Genomic DNA, 21,474 nt, shown 5'->3' with positions numbered 1-21,474 from the left:
CCTAACCCCTAACTGTTGGTCTGCGACTCTGTTGGTCTCCTGGTCTCTGTTGGACTGGTGTCCTTCACAGAGAGGTTCCCTGTGTGGGTCCTGTACTTATAGACACATGTGGCCCTGCCCTCCCTGGGACGTCATCCACTCTCCTCTCAGGACGGATGAGAATCCAGAGGGAGGCGCTGTGAACTTCTAATCACTAAGATCATTGGCTGTCATCCATCCATCCATCTGGATTCTGGTGTGAAGATGCTAACAAAGTTAGCTTCATAATTCAAGGTCAACTTTACAGCTAAGTGTTAAAGTCATCTTAGTAGTGACATGTCAATCAGCAAGTAGTCCCGCCCCTAAAGCATCCCCTGCTTTCTGGTCTGTTTGACTCTAAATGGACCATAATGTACTAAATGACCATCATGCTGGAATGAAGAAGACTTGAAACCAGAGACTGAGACCATAAACTCATGTTAACATTGTTAACTGAGATAATAAATCAAGAGAGAAGTAGAGTCATTTTCTCATAGACTTCTATACAATCAGACAAGAGTCGCCCCCTGATGGCCAACAGAAAGAATGCCCGCTTAAGGAAGATAAGCTTGGATTCACTTCAGAAGCGGAGGTGTTGCCTGACGTTTGCCAGGTAGTCTCTGGTCAGTTAATGTGGATTCACTGGATCTTTTTTCAGCTACCTGTTGCTTGGTTGGAACCAGAGTTCCAGAGGAAACCTAACGGCGAGCAGCTGAAACCTCCATGACTATGTTACGTTAGTTACAGAAGTTGTTAAATTTGCAGAAACCAATCAAAGCCCACCGGACCGGTTTAGGATTTCTGAAATCAAACCAAAGAATGATAAACTACTGACCACGACAACATGAAGAGCAGTGAGAGAGAAGCCAAGGCCACATTTTACATGTAATTTATTTTTTCTGGAATTAATTACAGGTTAGCAAAATAGTGTAAAAGCAGCAAGATAATAATTCAAACAACAGGATTACTGCTGACTAATCTGCTACAGTGCCATGAAAACATTTTGGATTAAATAACAGATCAACAACAGATCTCACAGAATTACTAAACATTTGATTTCTCTTTGATTTACCGGCTTGTGATTTAAAATCGTAGCTGCAGCAGGACGTCGGACTCCAGCAGCAGTTAGTTAGTTAGTTAGTGGAACCAGACCAGGATCATTCTGGTTTCGTCTCAGCTCAGCCAGTCCAGATCATTCTCCTCCTCATCGTCACCAAAGAGGGGGGCAGGGGGGGGGCAGCCCTTCAAGCTCTGGATGCAGACGACACACACATGAAATCATAAAACGCTGTAATAGTCTACAGTGTGATGCAGTGTTTCAATCCTTCCTCACCATCTCATCCTCCTCTTCCTCCTCGCTGGGTGCTGCAGGCGCTTTGGGAAGAGCTGGGTTCTGGAAGAAAGGCTCCTCCCCGTTTTGCTCACGTATCGCCTGAGTCGGGCTGAGAGACGAGACGAAGAAGGGCGAGTCGCACAAACGGAGAGTGAGCAAGAAAGAGAAAAGGAAAAAGGAGATGAAGCAAGCGAGAAAGAAGAGTTCAGACGGGCGGTTAGCTGGCAGGAGTCTGTGGTTCATTAGTGGAGATGAGCAGCACAAACAGGTCAGAGGTCATTCACCTTGGCCTTTATCATCATCATCATCACTGAGACAGACGGACGTCGCCACGGGAACAAAGGCTCTACTACGGTGAACGAGGCAGGATTTGATCGTGGATGGGGATAAAAACCCTCACAGTGAGTTGATAGTGGTGAGTTTCCATTAGTGTGATGATCATCACGAGTGATTTGAAAAAGCCGTCTAGCTGCTCTCATGGTAGACATGAAAAATAGAGCCTGATTTCAAAAATACATGTTACTAAATACAATCTCTTGAAAATGTATTTCTCCTTTATCGAAGCAGGGAGACTTCAGGGTTCATGACTGTCTGATTTCATCACTTCCTAAAAGTATCAAGTCTTATTATTATATTATAGTATTAATTTTCATACTGCGTGAATGACGTAGGGCCCACCGGTGGCCAGTAGAGAGAATGCAAGTTTAAGGCACTTCAGCATTGGTTGTGTTTGTAACATTACGAATGTTACTGACATCCCCACTAAGGTTGAGGTCATCTCTGTTAAAACATTCATACAAGAGAGAAACGTGAGTCTCCATTATGACATCCATATAGTATCTAGTAGAGGTGATCCGGGACTCACCGTGTGTCGTCTGCTGAGCTGTTGGGTGGTGGAGGGGGGTTGGCTGGGGGTCCGAAGGCTTTCTGAGAGGCAGCATGCTGTCCATCACCCACACTCTCCCTGCTCACTGTCGCATCTCTTTCTGACATCATTTCCTGTCCATCCTCAGGTGGTGAAACCTCATCAGGTTCTTCATCTGGATCTGCACACTTGTCGGTGTGTTTGTCCTCCTTAGAGACTTCTGGACCAGAATGTCCTGCCTGATCCAGCTGTTCTGCTGACTTTGTCGTCTCTTGCGGTTTGGTTTCAGTGGCCTCTAATGTCTTAGTTACTGTCCCTGTCTCCTGGTCTGCCTGGTTCTGTGTCTTTGACTCAGCTACTGTCCCAGTCTCCTCGTCTGCCTGGTTCTGTGTCTTTGACCCAGTAACTGTCTCCTCGTCTGCCTGGTTCTGTGTCTTTGACCCAGTAACTGTCTCCTCGTCTGCCTGGTTCTGTGTCTTTGACCCAGTAACTGTCTCCTCTTCTGCTTGTTTCTGTGTCTTTGACCGAGTTACTGTCTCCTGGTCTGCATGGTTCTGCGTCATTGACTTAGTTACTGTCCCCGTCTCCTGGTCTGCCTGGTTCTGTGTCTTTGACCCAGTTACTGTCTCGTGGTCTGCATGGTTGTGTGTCATTGACTTAGTTACTGTCCCCGTCTCCTGGTCTGCCTGGTTCTGTGTCTTTGACCCAGTTACTGTCTCGTGGTCTGCATGGTTGTGTGTCATTGACTCAGTTACTGTCCCCGTCTCCTGGTCTGCATGGTTCTGTGTCTTTGACCCAGTTACTGTCTCCTGGTCTGCATGGTTCTGTGTCTTTGACTCAGTTACTGTCCCCGTCTCCTCGTCCGCCTGGTTCTGTGTCTTTGACCCAGTTACTGTCCCCGTCTCCTGGTCTGCTGCTACTTCCTGATCCGTCTGGGTCTCACTGACCTGGTCTTGTTTTCCCTCTCCATTCACGTGGACATGATGTCCAGTCTCCCGTCTTTCTTCAGCCTTCGCCCTCAGTGAAGCTCCGTCTGAGTCACCCAGCAGCTGCAGAGTCACATTCTGGAAAAGAAATAGGATTATATGAAGAGAGATGACTAAACATGCTTGGCACTAGACTCTATAGAAGTCAGCTGTTGGTCTGTGGCACGCCCTTTTGAAGCTTCGGGCTTGGCATTTTGTGATTTCGCCACCACCATCTTTGTTTTACTATCAGGAATCAGAGACACGAGAGGAACTGAGATGCTTCATACGACATGTTGGAGGAACAAAAAGTATGAAACTTGTATGAAGTTAAAACAGCAGGTATCCCCGCCCCTAAAGCAGACAGATGTAAATATAAATGGTCCATTTAGGTGGGCGGAGCCCCGGTAGTGTGCATGCTAGTGACACCTTCAATATAATATCACCTCATAATAAAACCTGAGAAGAAGAAACAGATGTTTTGAACTGTCACTTTAAATGATGTTATTTGTTGTAATTATTATTGTGTTTGGATGTTATTTACTTTTAATATGTGTTTTGTTGTAATTCTGTTTTGAATGTTACTATATAAATATAATATAATGTATAGCTGACCAACAGTGGGTTTATTACCTACTACAGACCTGGTTGCCATGTGATGATGTCATGTGATGATGTCATGTGATGTCAGCATGATGAACTCACCTTAATGGTGGTGACGATCACCCCCAGCACCGCCTGCCCACTGTAGGATTCACGGAGCTCGAACTCGCCCCGCAGAGAATGGAACACTCCGTTCATCACACGCTTCACCTGCAGGCACAGACAGCCGGCCTTGTTGGTCACATGATGAGTGATGTCACCATGTCACATGCACATGCAGGCTAACCAAACACACGTCTGCAGACATGAAATGCAACCTGAGAGCTCTGATATGCAGCTTTAGTCATCGATGATGGGATAACTGGAACTTTACTGGAACGTTTCTGTTTCTTCTGTACGGGGACGGAGACACTATTCTGTATTCTAGGACTTTTCTGACATTCACACTTCCTCCAATCAGAAGATCAGTTGTTTGATTCCCGGCAAAGTCGGTCCACATGCCGAAGTGTCCTTGGGCAAGATACTGAAACCCAGATTTGTAATTCTCACCCATAACATAGGCTCCTGGGAAGCCCACCTCGGTGAAACCAATCAATCCTCCTCATGTTCGCTGATCCTGGAGCAGCTAGCGCGCCTTTAGACCAGCAAACCAGATTATTCCAATGATAAGGTGTAACATCTCCTCTGTTAACGCTCCTTGTTTGTTGGTGGTGAAAAGTCTTCACTGCCATCTGGTGGTGGCAATGAGCTATCACTGATCATTCTGATTTTCATTATGTGACATGAATGATGGAAAACAGGAGGTAATAATTGTGCCACCCTCATTTCATTGACTCCTGTATGTACGAGTGTGTGTGTGTGTGTGTGTGTGTGTGTGTGTCCTCACCTCTGCTGAAGTGTCTCCTGAACTCTGCTGCTCGGCCAGCTTCTTCTCCACTTCAGCAACTCTTCTCTCCAGTTTCTCCCTCACAGTGACACCCTGCTGCTCCAGCGCTGCATACTTAGATAGGAACACACATCACTATGATGGAAGAGTGTGTGTGTGTGTGTGTGTGTGTGTGTGTGTGTGTGTGTGTGTGTGTGTGAGTGTGTGTGTGTGTGTGTGTGTGTGAGAAAGACAGTCAGTTCCTCCACAGTTCCTGGAAGGTGACAAATGCATCCCTGATCATTAATGTTAGCTAGTCCTCCATCTTACTTTTTGCTGGACTTCCTGCAGCTCTTCGGTCTGTTGGAGGAACGTCTGTTCTTCAGAATCTCTCGACCGCTTCAGAACCGTCAACTGTTGAAAACGAGAGAAGCCAAAAAAAGGCATCACAAATAGTTTATTCACACTTAATAATACAAACAAAATCATGGCGAGCCCGTCTACCTGCTCCTGCAGAGCATCTCTCTGCTCCGTTAGTCCGGCCAGTTCGACTCTGTGCTGCTGTTTAACAGAGTTCACCTGCTGCTCACACTTCTCCCTCCACTGCTCCTCCAGCTGTGAGAGATACACACACACACACACACACACACACACACACACACACACACACACACACACACACACACACACACAGAGAGAGAGAGAGAGATATAGTGAAGGCGGTTCACACAGAAGATCATCATATTTCGACAGTAATGTGAGACCTGGTCTGAAGCAGTGTTCTGGGTGCTGGTCCTGGTCTGGCGAAGCTGAGCTCGAAGCTGGTCCACCTCCTGCTGGCTGCTCTTACGGAGCTCCTCCCCCTCCTCGTCCCGACGCCGACACTCAGTCTGCCACTTCCTCTTCCTTTCTGAAAGCGTCTTAAAGGGACAGTACAACTATTTAGCACTTCAAAAACTCCTGCCTTAATACATACAGTAAATATGCATAGTAGAGTATACATACAGTATATTTACACACATACATACATATATGCACTGCTACTGATATTAGGTGCATCCCCTCATTGGAGAACCATAATGTCCCCCTTTCAGTGACCAGAACCATGAGGCCCACTTACCCGTTCTAGACTCTCTTTGTCGGTCTTCAGGTCCTGCAGCTCCTCCTCCATGTTGTGGACTCTCAGCTCTGCCTCTTTGCGTCTCTGCTTCTCCGAGCGGTTCTGAGTCTGAGTCCTCTCTGCTGCCTCCTTCAGCTCTGAACAGACAGAAGCAGCGTTGGTAGACAACATGCTCTCCATCCTTAACTTCTCACCATTCAGTCGTTAACTCTGTTGAAACCTCTGAGCTAATATTAGCTAATATTTGGTGTTCGGCAGCGGTGTTGTTGCCTTGGTGACAAAACCTACTGTAAATGGCTGTTTTTACTTTCTTAGGTAAACATAGTAAAAACTATATGAGAAAACTGTAAAGAGGCGTGTGGAGCCACCACGCTTTTCATACTACCGTAAATCACCCAGTATAGGGGCAACAAGTGAACCATGCTTTGACTTTGTAATTCGACTATGGTATTGTGAGCTGGTGGAGCCCACAGATGTAAATAAAAATGCATTGAAACTTTGACTTTGGGAGGAATATGTAAACAAGGGCCTTCTAAACCCCAATTTAACCACTGTTGTATTACAACAATAAAAACCTTCCAGCTGTGTTTCCAGGGCAGCGATGTGTTGGCAGAGCTTCTCACTGTTCTGCAGCGCTGAGCTCAGTTTACTCTGCAGCACCATGGCACTCTGCTGGTGAGCTGTCGCTTCGAGCTGCAGCTGAGACAGCTGGGCCGTGGACGAAGCCAGATCCTCCTTCAGACGGACCTGGGGGGACAGACAGACAGACAGGTTGGGTGAGAGGAGAGGAGGGACCACACAGAAACCTTAGATGAGTGGCTACTGCTGTTAGTGATGTCAGCAGCATGACCCTGTGGGAGGAAAAGGGTGAGCAGTGACTGATGGAGGAGGAAAAAGAAGCAAGGGAAGCTGATGTAAAAAGGAGGATTCTGGGGCAGCAGTCAAATCCGGGTCAAACAGTAGCTAAACATGATAGAGAATTACATCCAAAGGGAATTTGAAATAATTTGCAGGAATTGCTAGCAAAGACTTATCTGTTGTGCTCTTAACGGACATTCATTCTTTGCTTTGTTTGCGCAAAACAACGGCTCACGCTATTTTACTTTTTGCAAATACTTTTTGACCCGTCTGGTAGCGGTACACAGAGAAAACAGGCTCACCTGGCCGGAGACCAGGTCCTGAGGAGAGAGAGCAGGAAATGCTAGATTGTCCCCAGAGCAGCACTGCAGCACAAATAAGCAGGCAGAGAGCGGCGAAGCATCAGGAGTGTAACAGGAAACAGACAGTGAATGATTTCATAGATATTAAGGGAACGACTGAAGTGAAAATCAGATAGCGTAGAATAGAAGATAACGATGCGTGTGTATCTGACACCTGGAACAACTTGGTACTTGCTCCAGGTGAACATTTCAATTGTAAATTTCTTTTCTACATTTGAAGCCCTTATATAGTGAAAGTATTAAAAATAGTGGGTTCTGGTCTTTAAGACTGATCTTGCATCGGGGGGCTCTACTTCGGACCACTGCTACGTCCAGCCGGCTGTGTGGTGTTTAAAAGCCTTGGTCAGGTAAATGTCACTATTCTGTGTCTGTGGTTATGGTAACTATGGTTACGGTCCTCACCTTGTCCTGCTCAGCCAGCAGTAATCTGGCCTGGTTCTGCTCCGTGGACGACTTGAGGGAGTCGTTCCTCTTCTCCATCAGCAGGTTGCTCTGCTCCATGTACCTAAAAAAACACATCACATCCATTCGCATTCAGGCTGTTAATCTCCCTGGTATGTAAATATGACACAGTGGGGCGACTGTAAGATCAGTTCATCGTTTTTATCATCATCACCAGTGACACTGGATTTATTTTAAATCCCCCCATCATTGCACATAGCAGGATAACAGGAAAGGACAGTGAGACGATATCTAAAATAAAAACACAGCTGCAGATAAAACTAAGGGAATTTGATCCTGATTTGAAGACATTTAAAACAAAACAAAAAAACAACCTAAGTCCCATAATGATGCTTTAAAGGTAACAGCTCCACATCCTGATGACAGCGATTCTAAACAGGTTCTGATGTTCTGGCTTCCTGACTCACCTCTGGTTCTGGTTGATGAGCTCCCCGATCTTATGGTTTTGCTCCTCAATGCGAGAGCTTTTCTCAAACACTTCCTTTTTCAAACATTCATTTTCCTAAAAGTAAAATAAGAAAATGATTAGATCCCAGGACACCAGAAGATGAGGATCCGTACTTGTGTTCGAAAGGAGCCGAGTCATCATACCTGGACAATTCTTTGGAGGTTGTTCATGATCATGGAGGACTCCATGGACATACTGGGGATGCCCACGGAGAGACTTCCTTGTCTTTGAAGCTGATCTATCTGGTAAAACAAAATAAGATCAGATGTATCTCTATTTAGTATAGCCTCCCTGTCTCTCGACCACACACACAGCGGGTACCAACAGCACTGGATGGATATAAGCCTTCAAAATAAGGCGGCAGAGTTTGATACAAGTCAGTGAAGTGACTCAAGGGTTTTTTTCTAAAGCATAATTAACCAAAAGTGACAGCGTGAAGAGTGACACAAGCTTTTTAAGTTAAAAAAAAGATATGGAAACACTGAGTCTCCATCTTATGAGCTCAGCTTCCTGTTGCACTACAGAGACGACCCCTGGTGGCGGCTGCTGGTCACTACAACACATCACATCAATAAACCGTCATAGGAAGTGGACTGATTTATGTCTGGATTTCTAAATACCCATAATACCATAATACTGCCGAAGTGTCAGCGTGAATGAGGTCACCGCTATAACAGTAATGAACATATTCTCGTCTTTATACCTGTGAAGCCAGCTGATCCACTTTGTCTCCTACTTTTCCGACAGCTAACCGGATCTCTGTGTTGTGTTGTCGGGCCTCAGTCATCAGGAAGGAAGTGACATCACTGGAGCCTGGTGAGAACAACACAGACACAGGTTTCACCATTTAAATTGAAACAGCCGTGTAGTTACATTCAGGACCATGAGTCAAGATCTTAGGGGACAAGCTGCAGGACATTTGTCATTTCCCCTTCATACAACCCTCCACAGCAACACTCCACTGGCTGGTCATAATGGCGGCCTGTCATAGAAGTGAACGCTTACCCATGTATGGGACGGTCTGTGCTGGGTAAACCTGGCTAACAGGCTGCAGCTGGGATGCTGCGTAGGAGTACGGCTGCGGAACAATAAAATGCACTGATATTACCGCATGTCCATGATGGTGGGAGGATGAGTCGAGACACAACGCGTGCATCACAGAAGATGCTCTCACCTGGAAAGCGTGGCTGGTGCCTGACAGTCCAGGCTGAGGGACAACAGTGCTCACAAAAGGAAGTAAGGCAGGATGAGCGGTGGGAGGTTGAGGATGACCTGCAGGAGCAACAATACAGTTCTGTCATTTACCACCAAATACTGTACGCCTATGACATTTAACACTGCATAAATTAACCAGCCATCCAGCCATTTTAAACTCTATAATATGGACATTGATCAGAGACCCTCTGGGTCGGGCTGTAATAAAGGGTACTACATAATAGAAGAGTGTGTTCCTTGTAAGCAGCCGTACCGTGTGCTGACACTGGAGCAGCCGTGCAGATCTGTACTGGAGACGCAGCCACAGACTGATCCTTCGCTCTGCCGCCACCAGTGTCCTGAGATCAGAGCAACACAACAGACCAGAATCTCACAAGACTAGTTTGAGAGCAGTTTGTTCAAAATAAAAAAGGTGCCCAGTAGCTGAATTACTTAATAACATAAGTAGGTATTGATTAATGTCTCTCATATGTCATGACACTAAGCAAATGCTAAAAATGGTGTTCTGACGGCCGGTGCTATCAGAGCAGAGCTACGTAGAGAAAAAGCCCTCCCAAGATTCCAGCCGACCCACCTCAAGCTCAGAGTCACTGGATTCGGGCTGGCCGGCCCCCCCTGTCAGAAATGGCAACATGGGCTGGCCCATCTTCGCCATGCGAGAGATGAGCTTGGCCTTTGTGTTTTCTGGATTCTGAATTGAAAACGAAGGCGTCCATCAAGGCAAAATAAGTGAATGTGATCAGACTCTGTGGTGAAGAAGCTAACAAGCTAAGTAGCAGTGATTTCTTACTGCCAGCTGGTCGCTGAACGAGTTGGACTTCGCACGAAGAGGTGGCTCCCTGCAAACAGAGGCCGGAGAAATCATCTTCAGTGACAAAAGGGTTCAGGATCATGCTAGTAACTCTGTCCTGATGCTGAAACCTCACCCTGGTCTGCCTGGACTGGAGGTGGTCTGTACTGGAGCCTCTGGGGCCAGGTTCTCCACACTTGGGGCTGGGGAGGGAACAGGGGAGGGAGCAGCAGAGTCTCTGGAGCTGACGCTGCCGCTATCCTTGGAAAACTTCACCTAACGTACAAGAGAAGCTCCTTAAACACAGACATCACTTAGTATTCATGTTAGAGAACACAAGACGGCTGTTACCCGTCGAAACTCTGATTCAAAAATCAGAGTGCTGTTGGCGGGGACCCGGTTGGGGACCCCCTTGGAACCGTAGGCTTGGGTGGGTGGGATGACGATGAGACGCCGGCCTGCCTTCTTCAAGCCGAGCATCCCTTCCTCCCAGCCCTGGTGGACACAGCAGCACCAGTCATTATCAAAGATACACAGAGATAGAAGGATAGTAATAAAAAGAAAATTATATGGGATCAAAAGCTGCTTTTCACTCACTTTAATCACTTTTCCAGCTCCGATTTTCAGTCGTAGCAACTTGTCCTTGTTCTGATTGGAGTCAAACATCTGAAAAATTCCATCAAAATAGTTAAACCCACAGGAAGTGAAAACAAAGGCCCAATCACAATCCCAATCCCCCCTTGTCGAACCACCGGGGATTTGAAGCCCTTTATGAACTCTTTCTGTCAGACTTTCTGCAGACTTTGCCTGAGGGAATTACCCATAATTCAGCATTGTGATGTTAAACATGGGGTTACCAAGGGAAGCCCGGGGCTGCACAAGTTCAGACTGGTATATTACAACCACACATTGAGTATTAATATGGAACATAAAACATAAACAGGAAATATGATCCATCTGCTTTATTCATTAATTTTACTTTGCTAATTGAAGTTGTTTTAACTAAAACAAGTAAATAGATTATTTTAGCTCAACCAGTTAACAAAGTAACTAACATGTCCCTCACTCAACCATATACCAGTGGAGTTAGGTCCCAGAGGGTTCAGGACTTAAGGCCTAGGGGGGGACATTGGGACCGGGCCAGAATGAGTAAATTAATGAAATAATGGTGAAAGTGTGACCTGGCCGATGGCGTGGTTCTGCAGGAGCCAGCCTGTGTACACCACCTCCACCGAGTCTCCATTCTCCACCGCCTGGCCCTCACCAAGACTCAGATCCTGGACCACCACAGCATCCAAGGAGACCGCACTGTTGGCTTTCGCTAAACACACCTGAGAAACAAAAAGTAAATCAGCATCTAATTAACATAACTAGTATCTTATGCAGGTCAGAATAATCCAAGACCAATCCTCATACTTGTGGACCCCCCAACGCAGGCAGCCCGTTGCCGTGGTTACTCCCGGTGTCACTCACCTCTTTGCAAAAGTCCGATAAAGCTTTCTCCGACTCAAACATCAGGGACCAGTTCTGCCTCTGCTCATCATAAAAAGTGCAGTAATTGTTTGGCTGGACCTGCAGGTGAGAAACAGCAGCTGAGCTTTCAACTCTTATTCATCATCACGGTTTAAAGCTTTACGTTAAATACACTCAATAAGATCAAATAAAAAGATACTTATTTACAGAAACACTGAATTTATATGATATAAATTAATCTATCTTCCTGTAATGATTCCGTCCTGAACGCCACCACTCACCGTGAACACAAAACCCACGTGAATCCTGGCAGCGCTCACTGGTTTCTGTTGGCTCAAGTACAGAAGGAGCTTGTACTGCAGAGAAGAGAAAGGCATTATTCATGAAATCAGAAGTCACACCAATAATCTGAAACCAGTGACCAATTAGCAAATGTCCAACCTCTTTGGTTGCGTGGCTGCCCAGCACGGCTGCTCCCAGCTTCCCCTGCTTCACATACTGGCCGTTCAGGCTGCACGAGGCACAAAAGCTTTTCACTTGACTTAGTATAAGACGATTTAGGGAATCCTGACTTCTTTTATGCATTTATTATGGGAACCCATCTTATAGTTTCCCATTGAGAACACACATGAAAACAGCACGTTCAAAGCAGTTCAAGCTACATTCATGGTTTTAATGAAAGAAATGGGTGCTCACTGTCTGAAGGCCTGGACTGCTGTTGCAAACAACACTGCAGAAGCTCCAGCTGGTGGAGCGGCTTTCTGGGAAGCTGGAGCTGCAAACGAGACAGATCCCAGTTCAGATCCCTGTTCAACCTCCACATCAGGGCTTCATCTAGTCCCCGACAGCTCCGCTCTCATCGCCTCACCTGAACCGGAGCTCTTTCTGGGCTGCTTCGGTGCCGTGTACTGGAAAGACTCGTTCCCCCGACTACCTTCCTGGTCCAGTCCAAACAGGGAGGCCAGCTTCGCCCTGTGAGGAGAACCAGACCAGCACCATGTTGTTATGTTGGCCACGAAACGTTGGGTTCCGTCGATGGTAACACTCAGAGAATAGAAACACCCTCACCACAATACGATAAATATATAAACGTAAACACGTTTTTTTGAAGGGAACATACTTTTTAGTGAAAAAATAGTATCAAATAATCTTAAATAAGATGATCATAAACCATAAGGCCTCCCTGCATAAATACAGAATAATGCATTTTAGGCTCTATTTTTCGCTTGTCTATATGACACAGCAAACTCTGCTTTTTCAAGTCACTTGTGATGATAAAGGATGAACTTGTGGACGCGCCCCTAGTTCCTACACATAAGGTGAAGCCTCCCGTCTCCATGGCGATAAAGGATGAACTTGTGGACGCGTCCTTAGTTCCTACACATAAGGTGAAGCCTCCCATCTCCATGACGATAAAGGATGAACTTGTTGACGTGTTCCTAGTTCCTACACCTAAGGTGAAGCCTCCCGTCTCCATGACGATAAAGGATGAACTTGTTGACGCGTTCCTAGTTCCTACACCTAAGGTGAAACCTCCCATCTCCATGACGATAAAGGTTGAACTTGTGGATGCGTCCCTAGTTCCTACACACAAGGTGAAGCCTCCCGTCTCCATGACGATAAAGGATGAACTTGTGGACGCGTCCCTAGTTCCTACACACAAGGTGAAGCGTCCCGTCTCCATGACGATAAAGGATGAACTTGTGGATGCGCCCCTAGTTCCTACACACAAGGTGAAGCCTCCTGTCTCCATGACGATAAAGGATGAACTTGTGGACCCGTCCCTAGTTCCTACACACAAGGTGAAGCCTCCAGTCTCCATGACGATAAAGGTTGAACTTGCGGACTCGTCCCTAGTTTCTACACACAAGGTGAAGCCTCCCGTCTCCATGACGATAAAGGGTGAACTTGTGGACCCGTCCCTAGTTCCTACACACAAGGTGAAGCCTCCAGTCTCCATGACAATAAAGGATGAACTTGTTGACGCGTTCCTAGTTCCTACACCTAAGGTGAAGCCTCCCGTCTCCATGACGATAAAGGATGAACTTGTTGACGCGTTCCTAGTTCCTACACCTAAGGTGAAGCCTCCCATCTCCATGACGATAAAGGTTGAACTTGTGGACTCGTCCCTAGTTTCTACACACAAGGTGAAGCCTCCCGTCTCCATGATGATAAAGGATGAACTTGTGGACTCGTCCCTAGTTCCTACACACAAGGTGAAGCCTCCCGTCTCCATGACGATAAAGGATGAACTTGTGGATGTGTCCCTAGTTCCTACTCACAAGGTGAAGCCTCCCGTCTCCATGACGATAAAGGATGAACTTGTGGACTTGCCCCTAGTTCCTACACACAAGGTGAAGCCTCCCGTCTCCATGACGATAAAGGATGAACTTGTGGACGTGCCCCTAGTTCCTACACCTAAGGTGAAGCCTCCCATCTCCATGACGATAAAGGTTGAACTTGTGGACTCGTCCCTAGTTTCTACACACAAGGTGAAGCCTCCCGTCTCCATGATGATAAAGGATGAACTTGTGGACTCGTCCCTAGTTCCTACACACAAGGTGAAGCCTCCCGTCTCCATGACGATAAAGGATGAACTTGTGGATGTGTCCCTAGTTCCTACTCACAAGGTGAAGCCTCCCGTCTCCATGACGATAAAGGATGAACTTGTGGACTTGCCCCTAGTTCCTACACACAAGGTGAAGCCTCCCGTCTCCATGACGATAAAGGATGAACTTGTGGACGTGCCCCTAGTTCCTACACACAAGGTGAAGCCTCCCGTCTCCATGGCGATAAAGGATGAACTTGTGGACGTGCCCCTAGTTCCTACACACAAGGTGAAGCCTCCCGTCTCCATGTCAGGCTCCTTCAGCTGCTCTGAACATTACTCACTAGATCTCGTGTGTCATGGAGGCAGCAGCTTGCTGACGGACCACATTCACGGATCTTTACTCAGCGTCTCTTCTCCGGCTCGGCATCACGGAACTACGTTCTTGGTCAAACTACTGATTACTGATTCTGATGATCAACAAATCCACACTAATAGTGTAGAAGCAACCTGACAGTTCCTACATTGTTATATAAATCACAGGCACCTGGCATCAAACCTGCAAGTTTTTGTCATATCTAAACTAAAGCAGACAGGCGTTAAAAAAGAGCCCCGCTAAATACCGACCCCTGGAACTCCTTCCACTGGTAATCACTGGAATCCCCCACTACGGACATGTTGAAGGCCCTGAGGCCCTCATCTCCCATGGAGAGGAACCCGGACGGGAAGAGGCAGCCTGTCTGCATGTGTGAACGTCTTCAACTCTACAGTCTTCGGTTCCGGGCTCCGCTGGTCTCTCGTTCACCAGCAGATTCAACAGCGTAGCAGAGGAAGAAACCGAGGAGCTCCTTGGTGCTGGTCTCTGCTGGGCCGAGATGGGCTTCGTCTGACTCCTCTAACAGGCAGCATGTGATAGGAATTAGGTGCCATAACACTCCTCCCTCTACAGCGTTCCCTCGCCAGCTCACACACACCGGGCTGTTATTACACTCACACACACACTCACACTCACACACACACACACACACAGTCCTGGTGGAGGATCCGTCCGGGTTTGGGATCCGTCCCAGTGGGGGGAGGATCCGTGCTGGTGTCATTTTTGGCAGGTTTCTTCGTGTCCCTCATCATGTGATGGAGGGTCAGGACAGACGGTGTCCTTCTGTTCAGCTTGTAAATACCTCTAGGGCTAATTTGGGATTTGGGGCTGAATAAATAAAATCTAATTAAATAAGTTGCAGATGTGATTGTTTTATTCATAAAATTCTCAGCGATTAAAAAATCTGATCAACAGAATTATGAAGGCTCACTGTTAAACCAGGAATACTTGTGATGAATATCAGAGGTCATTGTCTAAATCGAAATATTATTTTGGAAGTGGTTAACAGAGATTCTCCGGTATTTGGTGGAAGATGAATTATGGACACAACAATAATTACTTTGAAATATAGATTGAAATATGTGATTCATGGTATAATATGTATGCAGAAGAAGAAAACTTTTAAATGGCATATGGTTCACTTTCATCTCTTAAAGCTATTTTAAAAAACCGCTGTGACAAAGAATAACCAGATTTAATATTAAAATTGGCTCATTCAAGAGAAGAAGAAGAGCTAGCCGTGGCAAAGTGGTGTAAGCTAGTTAGCTCGAGGCTAAGAGCGTTAGCTCGGCGGACTCACCCCCCCGATGGAGACAGGAAGTCCCCGTCCTCATCGTCTCCGCCGAACATCGTCTCAGTCTGGAGCCTTTTCTTATTATATTATTATATCAATGAAACAAGTACACGGAGGAGTTAGCAACCTTTACATGACTACTTTGTTGTACTCTGACTTCCTCTTCCTGTTTGTGCAGGAGTCAGCTGACTTTCCACCTGACCCGCAGTTACTGAGCTGCAGCCTCCACTGGGGGGCGCCAGAGGCTGGTAGAGAAAGTGAAATGTGGCTTTTAGCAGGAGGTCCGAGGAAGAAGATCATGAGTTTCGTTGAAAGGTCTGCTCGATGTGCACGCTGCCTGCCCTGTAGTCCAGCTTGACCTTTGACCTCACACACGGCTGTCGAGGAGAAGAGCTTTTTTGAACTAAGAATAATTGAATAAATGTGGCATAAATGGCCCAAAAAAATGATACAAAATAATAATTAACTCAGACCGCTGAAAGTCTTATTAGAAGAAGGAATTGGAGAAGTGTGTTTCATTCAAGATTCATAACGTCGATCCACTGAATAGATAACTTATGATTGATTGAAAAGAATAATTATCAAGTTCTTAATACTACTGTTAGTCACATTTGCTACTGTGACAAATATATGCAAGTCTTTAGAATATTGTATTTTTGTTTGCATCAATGTATCTATTTACCTTTTTGGTTATTTTAGTATTTTTATTATTTACTTTTACATAGCGTCGAGCAGCTCATCTACACTATGTGATACACATGCGTGCAGTTTATTTAATAAAGTTCTGTAAAAAAAGATACATTTAAAAAGAAAGAAAGAAAGAAAGAAGGTGTGTTTTCACCAATGAAAGTATTTCTCAGCGTCGGTGGATGTACTTGTCTGGCAATGTTGGACTCGTCACACCAACCTGTTATCAAATGTTTTTCTTTCATCATCGCTGTAAAAATAGATCTCATTACACACAAACTCGGCCATCTTTCCTACAATCAGTGTTAATTCAGTGCGAGTCTCCGGCCATCCGTCTTCTGCCAGCTTCATTAAACAGCTTCATTGTTTGGCTGATCTCCAAAATGCATTCAGATCCGTCACAACACCGAGTGTGTCCTGGCAACACAAAGACCGAGTCTGACCTGTGACTCGGTTGTTGACGTGGACTCATTTTCTACCCAGCGTTCCGATATTTCACCTTCAAGTCGCCAACATCTCTTCTGCTGCTTCCTGCCGCTTCGTTCTTCTACGTTGTTACACTACGTAATGTAAATGAAATGTCCAACGCCAGATGTTGAGAATTAAATTGCTCTTCTTCAATTTTTTGAGTTACCTTATAGAAGATTCTATTTTTCCTTTTTTTATAACATTGGACAAATACATATTTCATTCATAAAATAGAAGGTGAACACTTTACTCGATACTATGAGGCAGTTTAAGTCATGATAAACATATCAGAACACACAAGGTTGATAATTATAATTAGTGCATGATAAAGTGTACAGGAGAGACAAATGAACATGTAAAGACTTAATGGCGGAACGAAGGTTGTCGTGACAACGGCTCCTCGTTGTCAACGTCAGCTGTGTGTTCGACTAAATGAGCGACTTCTCTGACGGATGCTGAGAACATTTGGAGTTTTTTTCCGTGTTTCATTTCAAAGTCTGACACTTAATCCTCTTCTAGAAACCTTCCACCTGCTTCTTCTGTCCCCCCGCAGCACTAAACACGTGAGACCGCTCCAACGGGACTCCTGTTGTTATTGTGTGGCATCATTCACGATATGAAGCTGATGTTTGGGTGGATTGGAGCGTTGAAACAGCTTCTTCGTTGTTCTCAGTGTATTTTGGTTCACTGTTCATGTTGGATGAAGGTGAAGCTCCACCAGTCAACACATGCACACGGGACGATAAATATAATCCATCTTCTTTACTCTCTTTCACTATTTACACTTCATCATTTTACAGCAATATTACTTTAGATTTATGGCATTTTAACCATCTTTTGCCTATCAAAAATATACAAAAATAAAATCTTCCTATATCACAACTGTCATCAGTCCGTTAGTCTCTGGCTGTGCGTTAGGAAGACGTGTGTGGTTTCCTGTTCCGCTTCGCCCGCCGTGTGGCCGGAAATCGGATGAACTCAAAGTGTTTGCTTTGGTCCGTGTTGGGGAAGGGGGGCGGGCCTGTGTGGAGCCTCTTGATGAAATGGACCTCCCTCTGGTTCTCCCTCGTCCTGGAGGCTTTGATGGGCCTCCCTTTCCTGGTGAAAGCCACATACCAGCCCTCATACTTGGCATTCTGGAAGGCGGTGTAGTTGTTCTCCAGTACGATCTCGGTGAAGATACAGTCTCTGCTGCGGCCGTTGGGCTGGTGGCGACACAGAAACCGTTCATATGTTAAAGCTGGACACGACAGACACACACACGCATAAAAAAACACATACTTCTGTTTGGATGCCAAAAGAAAAATCTTTATCACCCCAAAAATGCAATCAGGAGTTAGAATCTCCACTGAACCACAGTGTTGGAGGAATCAGAAATCATTATGAAATAATTTTTAGGAGGAAAATGTAGTTATTCTTTTCTGTACATATATTTATACATATATATATATATATATATATATATATATATATGAGCATTCTGTTTTAATATTTTATTATTGTTAAAATTATTCTCAATATTTTCCTTTTTTTATTCTTATTTTTGTACTTCAGAAAAATGAGCGTAGTTACATATAAATATCATTCTTTGCCGGGTAATATTCACGTTCTGTGGGAAATGATTCATGACAAAAACAACAGTTTTAAGTTCTAACACTGTTTTTTAAATGTTAGCAAACTTTTAGATATTCCATTGTAATACGTTATGTTTTTGTGAAAATTTCTGGATTTTATGTCTCGTATTTTTTTGTTTTACATTTCATTCAGTTATCAGACACTTTTATCCAAATTGCAACAATCATATAAGTTCAGCAAAGTGCTGCATTTGGAAACATTTTTTAACAGAAATATTGTCGTGGTGTGTTTTGAACAATGAACGGTGAACGTTACATCATCAACAGAGACGTAACGAGATGCAGGAGTTGTTACGTTACCGTGAACTCAGCGGGACAAAGAAATTAAAAAGAATTTCATCTGCTCTCCTTTGAGCTTTTCTCTGAATATCCTTCTTTAAACACAAGTTCTATACTTCTGAACCATGAAGAGAAATATTATGACTTGTCATGAGAATCTATCTTTTCCATTTCCATGAAGGAAGTGGAGAGTTGACTTATGACCAAACACACAGCAGTGCATGATGGGAGGGTACTTTCCTCTCGTCGCCATCATCGGCCAATCAGACTGAGCGACGAGCACGCAGTCCTGTGAGAATCCTCGTTTCCAGCACATCACATCCTCTGCTGACTGAGACGTGAAGCCGGAGCTCCGTTCAGGCAACACCCGCTCATATATGATATTACAGACTACGTTTGGATCTGAATGTCTCCCAAAGAGTGCACATTTAAAATAAATGCTAACTTGCTCAAATAAATGTTGCCTTGATGTGCAAAGATACTTGATACAACTCCTGCTTGCCACTCATTATTGTCTCCATTTTAGAACCGCAGCAATGATTCCACGCATCTAAAAAAGTCTTACCTTTCCAACAAGTTTCCCCTTCCGGTTCATGCAGAGGTAGCGGCCACTTTCTGCTCCTCGGATTCTCACTCGACTGCCGAAGGTGTCCGTCTCAACGAAGAGACGAGCTGTACAAGGAGAGACGAGGAAGTCAGAGACAAACCAGACAGGAACATCCCATAATCATGCAGGTCACTTGATGAATAGCAAAGATAATTTAGAATTGTTTTCCATTGATGTTGATGTTCAAATAAACAGCATTAAAATCTGTAGTTGTTCATTAAAGGTCATTATCTGCATTTCATATATCTGACATGTAGAAAATGTAGAAAACGTTATATTTTTGGTAATTTTGTTGCTTTTACTTTCTAGTAAATGTGAATTGTGTTTTTTCAGTGGATGGTAATAATAATAATAATAATAATAACAATAATAATAATAATAATAAGAGACTCTGTGCCTCAAACAAACCCTTAAACAATTGTTGTTGCTCCACATTAAAGAGTGGAAGCAGAAGACACATTCTCAATTGAATGTGTCCCGCCGTCAATGATGGCAGTTGAGCGTTGTGTATTGGGCTGCAGAGACAAAGGCCGTGTCCTAATCAGCCGCTAATTTGCCAGACGATGGCTTCATGGATACAGCAGGGAGGCTGAATTAGCATAGAAGCCTGAAAACAGCTCACAGAGGGAGGGACAAGCAGGCCGGTTGTGCCCGAGGACGTTGGTCCCCAGCAGGGCCTCTGAGCCTGGACTGTCAGGGACCAAGACCTGCTCCATCCAGGATCTTCATCTAACTCCTCTGTAATATCTCTGCACTGAATATAGAACTGGCCAATCAAAGAACACACCCATATATAACTTTATAGAAGGAGGCAGAAGGTTTGAGAGTATGACTGCAGGAAATCAGAAGAATGCATATGTGAGCGTTACATCAGAGAAGAATGAGCCATTAAACAGCTGATGCTTGTTATTTGTAGACTAATCTGTCAGGATGAAAACAAATCCAGGCAAAGATGATGTCTGGACCCGGCATGGACACGTTGTCCTTCATATCGGCCAATACTTTACATTTTCATAATAATAATGAGTTCATATTTTTGATAGTGTTGTTTCATTTCCAGCTCTCTGAATTACAGTTAGACATCTTTCATGTTATTTCATCCAGAAGGGAGTCTATGTATTTCTCAGAAACAGCTGTGTCGTCCAGACCTGCTTTGGTCCTGGATCTGTTGTAGGTACAGGTCTATGGAAACCCTGTGTGGGTGCACTATAGTCCACACACAGCTACATGTCTGGGATCAGCACTCACCGAACACGTTCCCGTCCTCGGCCGTGGCGGTGACCCGTTTGCCGTGGATCTGGACGTGTTTCCCGCTGGTGCGGCTGTAGAGCTGGTAGACCCGGACCTGCCTGCGGCTGAGCTGGTCCGTCACTGCGCCCTGCGTCCTCACATACTGGTTAAAATTAGGAGACGGGTGATTCTCCCCCTTTTTTATGCAAAGGGAAAAATGAAATACATAATGTTTTTCTTTCTAATCTGAGAATGTGGGATGAAGAAAAGTATATAAAGTGTATAAATAAGTGATATAAAGTATAACAAGTGATCCCCTCTATTCATATTAACATGCAACATCCAGAAGGAGTTATTCGTTACCTGAGCATGACACCACAGCACGAACAGATGGAAGGATCTGCAGAAGCAACATGAAGAGTGATTATGAATCATCATCATCATCATCATCATCAACACACAGTCGCGTCTCGGTCAGCGGCTCTTACATGCAAACGCAGCGCTGGTTGATTCCGTACATTCTCCTTTATATCATCCGACCCAGACGCGGATCCTGGAGGCAGAGAAGTCCGGGAAGGATGCGCTCACTCAGTCTGTCCATCCACTTAATTACGAACATAAACCCGGTCCGGTACTCTGAGATCCACGCACCGCGCCGCCAGCGGATCCATCCATTAGGCTACACGCGCGTTGTTGACCCCAGTGACGCGAGGCTCCTCGGCTCACTGCTGGTCTGCCGCGTTAGGTCCAGGTTTTGAAAAGTCCCCCTGTCTCACCGGGATCAGGGTGCTCACTGGTTAATGTGGAAGGCAGAGTCCCTCCCTGAATGTGTGTGTGGTGGGTGGGCACAGCAGCTGGACCCTGATGATCCCTCGCGTTCACAGGGAGACGCAGATGTGCAGAAAGGGCTTTCTGGAGGATCCTGAAGATGAGCAGAAGAAAAAGCAACAACAACAACAACAACAAAAATCCTA

At 45.2% G+C, this 21,474-nt stretch overlaps 2 protein-coding genes across 8 annotated transcripts; both read right to left on the bottom strand.

The window, feature by feature from the left end:
* Positions 1 to 891: 891 nt before the first annotated feature.
* Positions 892 to 15,775, bottom strand: fkbp15b (FKBP prolyl isomerase family member 15b). Of its 6 annotated transcripts, none has more exons than XM_084023860.1 (31): positions 15,602 to 15,775; positions 12,246 to 12,349; positions 12,074 to 12,152; positions 11,819 to 11,888; positions 11,659 to 11,733; positions 11,378 to 11,476; positions 11,086 to 11,235; positions 10,502 to 10,570; positions 10,256 to 10,399; positions 10,041 to 10,180; positions 9,905 to 9,953; positions 9,689 to 9,805; positions 9,368 to 9,452; positions 9,074 to 9,171; positions 8,905 to 8,977; positions 8,603 to 8,712; positions 8,043 to 8,141; positions 7,859 to 7,953; positions 7,392 to 7,494; positions 6,930 to 6,992; positions 6,345 to 6,516; positions 5,770 to 5,906; positions 5,414 to 5,569; positions 5,154 to 5,264; positions 4,980 to 5,063; positions 4,671 to 4,784; positions 3,887 to 3,994; positions 2,597 to 3,280; positions 2,217 to 2,548; positions 1,352 to 1,583; positions 892 to 1,269 (listed from the first exon to the last, which is right to left on the bottom strand). In XM_084023860.1, exons 1-31 carry the CDS (start codon positions 15,649 to 15,651, stop codon positions 1,192 to 1,194), a joined length of 4,080 nt encoding a protein of 1,359 aa, XP_083879986.1. In that variant the 5' UTR covers positions 15,652 to 15,775; the 3' UTR covers positions 892 to 1,191. The 6 variants fall into 6 exon arrangements, with proteins under 6 accessions (XP_083879986.1, XP_083879985.1, XP_083879988.1 ...); XM_084023859.1 differs by having other exon boundaries at positions 2,217 to 2,713; positions 2,750 to 3,280; XM_084023862.1 differs by having other exon boundaries at positions 2,217 to 2,629; positions 2,750 to 3,280.
* A 1,881-nt stretch (positions 15,776 to 17,656) lies between these two features.
* Positions 17,657 to 21,240, bottom strand: fgf17 (fibroblast growth factor 17). Of its 2 annotated transcripts, none has more exons than XM_084023867.1 (5): positions 20,989 to 21,240; positions 20,864 to 20,900; positions 20,519 to 20,696; positions 19,229 to 19,335; positions 17,657 to 17,955 (listed from the first exon to the last, which is right to left on the bottom strand). In XM_084023867.1, the coding sequence occupies exons 1-5, from the start codon at positions 21,018 to 21,020 to the stop codon at positions 17,665 to 17,667; spliced, it is 645 nt and encodes a 214-aa protein (XP_083879993.1). In that variant the 5' UTR covers positions 21,021 to 21,240; the 3' UTR covers positions 17,657 to 17,664. The 2 variants fall into 2 exon arrangements, with proteins under 2 accessions (XP_083879993.1, XP_083879994.1); XM_084023868.1 differs by having other exon boundaries at positions 20,519 to 20,663.
* Positions 21,241 to 21,474: the final 234 nt, after the last annotated feature.

This window comes from Eutrigla gurnardus (assembly GCF_963514095.1).
Source record: "Eutrigla gurnardus genome assembly, chromosome: 13".
Lineage (NCBI taxonomy): Eukaryota > Metazoa > Chordata > Actinopteri > Perciformes > Triglidae > Eutrigla > Eutrigla gurnardus.
The sequence above is the reverse complement of the archived record's forward strand: the minus strand, read 5'-3'. Positions and strand labels throughout refer to the sequence as shown.